General features: G+C 45.5%; 1 protein-coding gene across 1 annotated transcript in view; it reads right to left on the bottom strand.

Moving 5' to 3' along the window:
* Positions 1 to 404: 404 nt before the first annotated feature.
* The window catches only part of elk1 (ETS transcription factor ELK1), a 10526-nt gene continuing 694 nt past the window's right edge, over positions 405 to 10236 (bottom strand). Inside the window, exons 2-9 of the mRNA XM_041237204.1 lie at positions 7380 to 7588; positions 6472 to 6846; positions 5759 to 5902; positions 5199 to 5408; positions 4631 to 4760; positions 3981 to 4201; positions 2833 to 2934; positions 405 to 2270 (exon numbers count right to left, since the gene is read on the bottom strand). Coding sequence (XP_041093138.1) covers positions 2172 to 2270; positions 2833 to 2934; positions 3981 to 4201; positions 4631 to 4760; positions 5199 to 5408; positions 5759 to 5902; positions 6472 to 6846; positions 7380 to 7588 — 1490 coding nt within the window. The 3' untranslated portion in view covers positions 405 to 2171. The remainder of the gene's footprint in view (positions 2271 to 2832; positions 2935 to 3980; positions 4202 to 4630; positions 4761 to 5198; positions 5409 to 5758; positions 5903 to 6471; positions 6847 to 7379; positions 7589 to 10236) is intronic.

Here is a 10236-nt window from a genome sequence, read left to right as displayed (position 1 = left end):
CAGAATACAAAATAGATTTGAGGCAGCATTTTGGTAAAATATAAACTGTAATATCATCCATTAAAGGTCTACGACTTGCAAACATTCTGAAAGAACACGTCTATCATTTCCAGTCCTCTCTGAATCAATCACACGTGAAGGTAGTTATTTTTTAAAGCGTAATGTTTTCACTTGTGAAAGTCACAGAGCAGAGGGAGGCTGTTGAGAGAGTAGAAGAGCCTGTCTTTCTCTTTCTCCTGTCCACCAGCACAGAGCCGAGGGAGGCTGTCCAGAGAGTAGAAGAGCCTCCTTTTCTCTTTCCCCCTTTCTCTGCTCCACCAGCAGAGCAGAGGGAGGCTGTTCAGAGAGTATAAGAGCCTTTTTCTCTTTCTCTGCTCCACCAGCACAGAGCAAAGGGAGGCTGTTCAGAGAGTATAACAGCCTCCTTTTCTCTTTCTCTGCTCCACCAGCACAGAGCAGAGGGAGGCTGTTCGGAGAGTAGAAGAGCCTCCCGTTCTCTTTGTCTGCTCCACCAGCACAGAGCAGAGGGAGGCTGTGCAGAGAGTATAAGAGCCTCCCTTTCTCTTTCAGTATAAGCCCACACTCACTTCCTTTAGACAAGGAAACATTCCTTCCATCACACAATGATTAGAGAGAGCCGTGGAAATGCTAGAAGCTTATAAAAGGCAAGCCCATGTTTTGTTTCAATGACAGCAAAATCATTTTGCTTTGTGTTTGCTCACCTGCAACGTGTGCAAACCGTGCGAGGCATATCAGAAACTCCAACAATATTTAAAAACTTCTGCTGCTTAATCGCGCGTGTGGGCCATCGATATGAATATAAAACCTCTCGCCTTCCAGGTAACAATAAACAACCCTGTTAAACGACTTTGAACAGTGGAAATAAACTGCAGGAAAGTTCTTGTAGGGAATTGTTACCTAATAGATTTACAAAATCGCAGGACTAGCAGAGACTAGCAGGTTTGTAGACGGAAATCGACCCTCGTCTTCCCCCCCATGCGGTTTTGATTTGAACCCATAAACTTTTCTTAACAAATCTACCACAAACACCTGTTCAAATATCCCTCTTGAAAAACAATCATGCTTCTGTGAGTCCTGCCACAACGAAACCATTCAGCTAGCATAGTTTCATTTACATGGTCTTAGTGGCTGCAGTGAATTGGTATTTGGTAACACACATACAATATAGTTGTAGCCCTTTCCTGAAATGCCCAGACTAAATTTTTTATTTTATTTTTAAAAATGTTTTTTTTTTTTTTTTATATAAAATATAATCTGTAGGATTTCGTCCAAAAAAAAAAAAAAAAAAAAGTGGCTTTGGTCAGGAATCTACGGAATTTTTGGGGTTTTAAAATTCCACGGAATCCCATTCCGGAATTTCAGAGTTTAGAACCCCCATTCCCAAAGATATTTTGGAAATCTGATGTCAGTTTAACCGTCATTCAAGGAAATTCGAATGAGACAATTTCTGCTGGAAACAGAAGACTTTAAAATGTGTTTTTGTTTTTTTTCCCCCCATGTGTAAACATATTCCCAAACTTGCTGTATTCCTTGGCGTTCAAGAAACACAAGGGAAAAGACAAAATTTGGATTCCACACCTTGCTTTAAAATGCAAAACAAATGCGGATTCTCATTTTCTAGGGAAAAATCACAGAATTTCAGGATTTTTTCCATTAACAAAAAAACAACTTTAAGAAACATCCATCAAAAAATACATCCATGTTAACCATCTGGGTGTGCTGTCAAAATTTAACCAGCAGATCACCAGAAATTTAAACCAGAAAACTTTCTTCCAAAAAACATTCCTCCTTTCTGAAAAAACAATGAAAATAGCCAGCCCGTTTAAAAGACTAGGCTGCCACAACTTTATTTTTAAAAAAGTGGCCCTCGCGCTTTGAAAAAGCAAAGAAAATCTTCAAAAAGCCCAAAACCGCTCCGCCTCTCACTGACCACCGCGGTCGTTTTGGCAGCCACGAACATCAGGGAAAAAGAAATCAGCCACTGATTTTTGCCACAGAAGCAGACGTTGGCGTCGGTGCATTTTCCGCGCGAATTCTATGAGAAATCCGCGAAAAATCTCTTGTCACACTCGCCTGCGTTCCTGACCCCAAGACAGGATCTTTTGGAGCGCGAAGGGTTAAGTCCACCAGCCCCTGCCCCAGGGGGTGAGTCACGGTTTTTGAGGCCCTGGAGAGAGGACCACAGGCGTGGAGAGACCGTCCACGCTGAGGGTGGGAATCTGGATCTGGTTGCTTCCATTGGATGGAAACTGGGAAGACAGACGACAGAAAACCCAGAGTGAAAATGATGAGTCGGTTCTTCCTGTTTAATTACAGCAGCAGCAGTGGGGAGCTAAAGACACCCTGGCCAACCTAAGCCCTCCCCTACCGGGGCGGCGCTTGGCCAATTGTGCGCCGCCCGCTGGGAGCTCCAGTCCACGGTTGGCAGTGGACTAGCCTGGACTCAAACCGGCGAACTCCAGGCTATAGATCGCATCCTTTACCGGATGCACCACATGGGAGCCCCTGTGGTTTTAGTTATGTAAGATGAGTTTGCAAGACAGCTTCTAATAAACTGGCACACGACTGTACCCTGGCACACAACTTAAAGAAATGGCTATTTTCTTATCTTTTCACGGTGTTTGCTGTTATTCTGAGCCATCGTTCTAATTGGTATTACTTTGGTTTTAATTGCAAAAAGGGAACGGCAATTAAAAGGCTTACTATTAAGCTCACAGAATGAATGTGTAACCTGGTTCAAACTACTTTGCAAATCGAGTCTTGGATTCTTGACCTGCAGTTCACTCCTCCCTCCAGCAGAGGGAGACCTACCTGGAATGAGAGCTTGGCTGGGCTGCGTGGTGCGATGGGACTGAGCGTGCTCCAGAAGTGGATAGCCGAGGGGAGGGGGCTGGGGGTTAGCAACACCGGAGTCTGAAACAGAGAAACAAGACCCACCCCCCACCATTGACGGAATTAGTCCAGCGATTCAGTTCAACATTTTTCATTCCTTCGCCTTCCTTAGACAAATTACACTTACACAAAAATACTCCAAAACGGATTAACGTTCTTGTTTACTGTTCACATGACAACAATGTTTTAATCAGCCTATCAGGGCGTCCGTACTGGCTTTTCTGTGACCTGTACTGTGCAGTAGAGGGTGGGATAAAATTTAGCTAAAATCTAGTTTTCAGCACTGAAGGTAAAAAAAAAACAGAAATGGACGACAAAGCAAAACAAGCAACCTCTATTTCGGCTGAGGATCGTGTCAAGACATTTCCCCAAACAAAACTTTACAAGCAGACGGGGGGGGGGGGGACTGTTTTGCACACCTAGTAACGTGTCTTTGGAGAAAATACACAAATCAATCGTTATTTAGCTTCAGAATCACACAATAAACGAAAGGCTGGTACAGAGACTGCTGAACAGAAAGTAAAACAAACAACTGCTTTCAGAAAACAAACTGGAAAGTCAGCCCAGTACGCAAGTACCACTATTTTCAGGCTTCTAAGGTGCTCTGAAATACTTCGGTTTATTCAATGTTTAAACAGGTCCGCGAAATCCTAATTTTATTTCATAACCTACCAGCGGGAAATATGCGTAAATTTACCACGATTTAAGCAGACCCCTAAACATAACATAACAACAACAAAAAAAAAACGCTTTCTGTTCCATGAATTGAATGACAAAATTGTTCGATAACGATATATTTTAGGAGTTGAGTCTTTTTACCTCCCAAACAGCGAACCGCCAAAAAACGGGTGCTTTTAACAACAACATCGTCTGGGCTCCTTGTTGATCAGAACAGTCGCTCTTGGTATTGTGCAAACCTGACAAGGAGCCCAGACCATGTTGTTGTTAAGAGTACCCGTTTCTTGGCGTAGTCGTTTTACCCCTAGCGACACGTCACTGCAAGATTTCTCCTCTCCCATTGGCTGCAGAAGCGCCTCCCTATCTACTCCAGACTCTCAGGTCCCTACCAGTGCGTGGGAGGTGATGACGGTGGGGGTGAGGGTGTTGGCAGCGCTGCCTGCTGCCAGGAGGCTGTTGACCGCTGCGTTAACCTTGTCCTGAGTGAGTCCACAGGGTAGAAGCGTGGGTGAGGAGGGCAGCTCCAAGCCTTTGGGCTTCTTGGCTTTGGGCGGCTGGACTTCGGGGCCAGTGGCTGGGGCAGCAACGGCCGGAGACTTGCTGGAACCACCTAGAGAAAGAAGATGGAGAGCTTAGAGGCTGGATGAGAAAGGTTAACCCTTTGCCGTCCATTTATTCAGCGCTTGTCAGACGTGTCAGGTCCAATTTATTTTCACGCTTGCTGTTTATTACACGCGCTGTTTAAAATACATTTGTTTCGGAGTAAAACAGGTTTAAAAGGCAATGAATCGCAAAAGGACACTCAGCACTGCATCTCCAGCCTCACCCCTTGTTCGCTGTATTTTTCCCATACCTCTTCATAGTCGTGCATACTGATAAATCCTCTCCTGATCACTCGTTTTATCACCAAACCCCTCAATAACGTGATCAGGGACACCTCTATTCTTCCGTCATCACACTTAAAAACCCAGGAACTTCGAACTCTTCAAGCCCCGTGCCATCCTGCTGATGATGCAGTCTGACGGTATTTCATTCTCACCTCCTGGTTCTCCCCTCTCCTTCTCCTCGGTTTGCCCCGATTTCGGCTCACCCTCACCGGGTGTATTTTCAGGCACCTCCCCTGTCGACGTGGGAAGTCCCGCGTTCTCGGCCGCTGTTTCAGAAGGGACCTGAATCAAATAGAAAAGCCATTTTAGAGACTAACTAAACACAGATACAAGTACCAAGACTAGGAGGCAGTGTGGTCAAGTGGTTAAAGCCCAGGGCTTGTCACCAGACGGTCACAGGTTCAAATCCCACCTCTGGCACTGACTGACTCGCTGTGTGGGACCCTGAGGGAGTCACTTCACCTCCTTGTGCTCTGTCCTGCGGATGGATGTTGAAATGAAATGTTAAATCAACATCCTATTATAAGTGACTCTGCATATAACGTGCAGTTCACAGCCTGCCTCTGTAAAGCACTTTGTGATGGTGGTCCACTATGAAAGGTGCTATATAAAAATAAAGATATTATTATTATTATTATTATTATTATTATTATTATTATTATTATTATTATTAATATAGTGCAGGGTAGAAGGATTAACCTCCATGATCCCCGGTCTCACCTCAGGCTGGTCCAGAGGCACGATCTCCAGGATGCAATCTCCGGCTGGCTGGCTCCCATCTCCTGTGTCTGGGGGAGAGGGCTGGATCACCACGATGATCTGGTGTTGCTGTGAGATCTCCACACTCTCCCCGGGAGCCCGCAGCTTGGAGGAAGGATCGGAGACGCTGCTGGTGAAAACCGGAAGAGGGTCGGACAGGCCGGGATCCTTCTGCGGATGGACGGAAAAGCACAGCGTTCACAATCTCGCAGCCAAGGAGACGAGGAGCGGTCAGAGCAGGGATTAGGGATGTGCTGACCACTGAATGGGCAAAGGGACAGTATAACCACGAGGGAAGAAAATCTCGATACAAGGAGTTTGGTTGCGCCAGACACTTTATAAAAACATACTTTCGAGCGCTTTGTCGCTGACACTCTGAGGGTGAGGGTGTGACTCACACATTATAGTTCAGGTCAAAGCAAAGAGCATAGGGGAGAAATACACTTAGATTAGAGCTGGCCCCCCCTGACAGAGAGACACACAGGGCAGTGTGGCCGAGCAGGACTGAGGTTTTGACTGACCGGGGTGATTTCCATCTGGGCTTGAGGGCTGAGCGAGGGGGTGGACGAGGGGGAGGGCTGGGTCACGATCACCTGCAGGGTCAGCGGTTCATCCGGGGGCCTTGAATCCAGACCGCATGGGGACCCCTCAGGGTGAATCCGCACCTGCAGGGAGCAAAGGAAACACAGATACCTTCTAAAACATAGGGGAGCATTGTGAAGGACAGAGAGGTCTGGTAAAGCATAGGGAAGCATTGTAAACACAGAGAGGTGTGGTAAGCATAGGGAAGCACTGTAAAGCACAGAGAGGTCTGGTAAAGCACAGCGAAGCATTGTAAACACAGAGAGGTGTGGTAAAGCATAGGGAAGCATTGTGAAGCACAGAGAGGTCTGGTAAAGCACAGCGAAGCATTGTAAACACAGAGAGGTGTGGTAAAGCATAGGGAAGCATTGTGAAGCACAGAGAGGTCTGGTAAAGCATAGGGAAGCATTGTAAAGCACAGAGAGGTCTGGTAAAGCATAGGGAAGCATTGTAAAGCACAGAGAGGTCTGGTAATGCATAGGGAAGTATTGTAAAGCACAGAGAAATCTGGTAAAGCATATCAAAAAAACAAGTCATGGTAAACTAACTCTTATAAAAGTTTTCTGCAGTATTTCATGTTAGATTTTGAACCGTCAGTTTATTTTTTATTGTAAATAATAAATAACAGAAATTCCAGAGTTACAGGCCTCACCTCTGGTAGCTGCTGGACCCCTGCGCTGGGGGGAGAGGTCTTGCTGGGCGGAGAGGTCTTGTGTTTGCCGGGCTGAGGGCTCTCTGTTTTGATCGCCCTGGCTGGCTTGCTGGGTGACTGCAGGGACTGGATGGTGAAGGTGGAGTAGAGACCCGATCTCATGTAGTCGTTACGGCTGCTCTTGGGCGCGTTGGTGCCACCTGAGCCTCTCTGAACGTGACCCTCCCCGCCCTCCGCCCCCGCGCTGCGGGGCAGGATGTCCAGCGGGTTCTCCCGTCGGTTCGTCTCCTCTTTCATGGTCTCCAAGGCAACGGGGTCCGGGTAGGTCACGAACTTGTAGACGAACTTCTGCCCGCTTACCTTTTTGATAATTTTCTAGGGAACCAAAAAAAAAAATCAACCAATCAAAACCTTTATTTAAATAATAATAATCTTTATTTTTTACCTAGCGCCTTTCACAGCGGACCACCATCACGAAGAGCTTTACAAGACACGAGACTAGGGCGTGTGAACCATGCATCAGCTGCAGAGTCGCTTACAACAACGTCTCACCCCAAAGACGCAGCACAAGGAGGTTCAGTGACTCGCTCAGGGTCGCACACAGTGGCTGAGCTGGGATTTGAACCGGGGACCTGCTGGTTGCAAGCCTGTTTAAGCACTAGACCACACAGCTTCTTGTTTATCGAGATACATCATCCCTAAGTCTCCCTTGTGTGCAGAGTCCTGAAACCTGGTCTCCTGAAACCAAGTTCCAAGCCAGCTTTGTGTTCCCTCAGCTTTGGCAAGCCCTGCTCTGCACTGGGTCTTCGCTTGTACAACTACTCCTGACTTTTAATAAAAACACAAAACAGTTCCCCCGGCTTCACACAACAAAAGCCCCGCTTCGCAGCAGGTTTTGCGCGGGGTACCTTATCGTAGTAGTAGCGCAGCGCTCTGCTCAGCTTATCGTAGTTCATGTTGGTCTTGTTCTTCTGCAGACCCCAAAGCCGGGCCACCTCCTCGGCGTCCAGCAGTTTGAACTCCCCATCGGAGGACGTCCACGTGATCAGGTGCTGGCGCCCGGGGTCGTCCAGCAGGTGAAGCAGAAACTGCCACAGCGTGACCGAGGGGTCCATGGCTGGAGGACAGGCGGGACACAAGCAAGGGACACAAATCAGTCTTTCCCAGGGTAGAATATTCTTACTGAAAAGTTTGTGGCTTGCCTGTGCTTCACAATCTCTTGCTTTGCTTTATCACACCTCTATGTGCTTTACAATGCTTCCCTATGCTTTACCACACCTCTCTGTGCTTTGCAATGCTTCCCTATGCTTTACCAGACCTCTCTGTGCTTTACAATGTTTCCCTGTGCTTTACCAGACCTCTCTGTGCTTTACAATGCTTCCCTGTGCTTTACCAGACCTCTCTGTGCTTTACAATGCTTCCCTATGCTTTACCAGACCTCTCTGTGCTTTACAATGCTTCCCTATGCTTTACCAGACCTCTCTGTGCTTTACAATGTTTCCCTATGCTTTACCAGACCTCTCTGTGCTTTACAATGCTTCCCTTTGCTTTACAAGACCTCTCTGAGCTTTACAATGCTTCCCTATGCTTTACCAGACCTCTCTGTGCTTTACAATGCTTCCCTGTGCTTTACCAGACCTCTCTGTGCTTTACAATGCTTCCCTGTGCTTTACCAGACCTCTCTGTGCTTTACAATGCTTCCCTGTGCTTTACCAGACCTCTCTGTGCTTTACAATGCTTCCCTGTGCTTTACCAGACCTCTCTGTGCTTTACAATGCTTCCCTGTGCTTTACCACAGCTTCACTGGTGACCCAACACGCAACCTCTTCGGAGACTTACCTCTAAATTCGTTAACAAAATAATTTGATGTCATTAAAATTCGTCAGTATATATATATATATATATATATATCTAGTCCTCTAACAATAACAACATTAATTAATTGAATTAGCCTGAATCGACACCATTACTCCAGTCTCCTTCCATAGAAACCTTCACCTTAGCAACAGGCTATTTGTTACTAGCGGCAACTGCTACTGGAGGCCTCACTTCCTGTGTCCCGGGATTGAGGAAACCGAAGCAATTAGAAGAAAGAGGCAGAGATACAAACAAACGCATACTGTGATATTTTATGACAACTGCTGTCTTACAGTGTAGATGCTGCTGCAGAAGTCGCTGGAAAGCAGACTTCAGCCCCCTCACCTCCTCGATTCATCTCCCTCACACCTACACACTGTCTCGGCCTTAGTTAAGACCTCTCAAAAGACTGCCAATGCTATTATTTATTAAAGACTGAAGCAGAGTCACGTTTCATTCCACACCCCTTCTCTTTTTAGGATGTTTGTAACCATGGTGATTATTTTAGTTTTCCCCGTGTTCCCGCGCTTTCATATATTATTATTATAATAATATATTATAATTATAAAGTTTTTAAGCTAGATTCGATCTACACAAAATTTAATTATTATTTATATTATAATTATAATATTATATATAATAACGCTTTTATATTTCAGGTCCCACAAAAGGACGAAAAGTAAACACAGCGTAGTGAAAACGTGTTCTTTCTCAAGAATTCTGTGATGATGTCACGCCTATGTCACAACAGAACCGTCTTCAGCTGCTTTTTGACTTGCAGTCGCTTGTGGAACACGGGCCAGAGCAGGCCCAGGGGTCGTTACATTGGTAACAGCGCCACCTAGTGCACAGCCAGTGCAATAACAGCAAAACAAAGGGAACACGCTCCAAAGTGGCCGATCACTAGAGGGCGCTGGGTCTTACATCAATAAAGATATAAGCTGAGTTAGTCAGATCACCTTAACACAGACACTGTATACGGTGTTTTTGAGCGTGTATTTCTGTAATGACATATGTAATCTGTGGAAGGCTCAAATGCTTCGAAGTTTGCCTTTACATTGTAGATCCTCACACACACACACACACACACACACACACACACACACACACACACACACACATACCATGCCATTTTAAAATGAATTTGCCTATGTTGTGTGGTTTTTCTATTTTTAATGTCTGTAACGCAGTGACAGTGCAGCTCTGCGCTTTCACTTCTCACCTAGTGTATATATATCAACCGAAAAAGCGGCCCACTGCTACAGATCTGATCAAAAGTTTTCACTTAGAATACTGGCTTGAGACCTAATAAAACTATATATATCTATATCTATATATGCATTATGCCTGTAGTTATTTCACTGTTTGTATTGAATATGCTATGCCCTGTATTTCACTGCATTCAACGTACCATGCATTGTTCCCTCGCTGTCTTGCAAAGAGCTTTGTGATGGTGGTCCACTATGAAAGGCGCTATATAAAAATAGAGGACTGATTCCAATACAGAGAGTAAATAGGTTAGTTTTGGGCAGTTGTCTGAGTTTCTTTTTGGATAATTACAAATGCAGATGTGTCCCAAGTGTGTGTGGTTTAAAAATTTTTCATATAGACTGACAAAAAAAAAAAAAAAGTCCCGGCCGTTGATATACGCAAACAAGTTTGTTCTAGTTCTTCCTTCCCGTGGGGGGGGGGGGGGGGGGGGGGGGGGGGGGGGGGGTCCGTGCTTTTTTTTTTTGGGCATAAAAACGTCCCAGGTCAAAGGGTCCATTGTATTCTTGCACACTCACACACGCCACCCACATTTTATTTTTTTTAAATCGAACATTGTAGCAAAAACAGTTTTTTATTTTTTAAATTTTTTTTTAGTAGTGTGGAGGATAGTCTAAACCTCCCCCCCCCGCGTTTTTT

This window comes from Polyodon spathula, chromosome 43 (genome assembly GCF_017654505.1).
Source record: "Polyodon spathula isolate WHYD16114869_AA chromosome 43, ASM1765450v1, whole genome shotgun sequence".
Classification (NCBI taxonomy): Eukaryota; Metazoa; Chordata; class Actinopteri; order Acipenseriformes; family Polyodontidae; genus Polyodon; species Polyodon spathula.
Note: the sequence above shows the minus strand (reverse complement) of the source record. Positions and strands in the feature narration are given on the sequence as shown.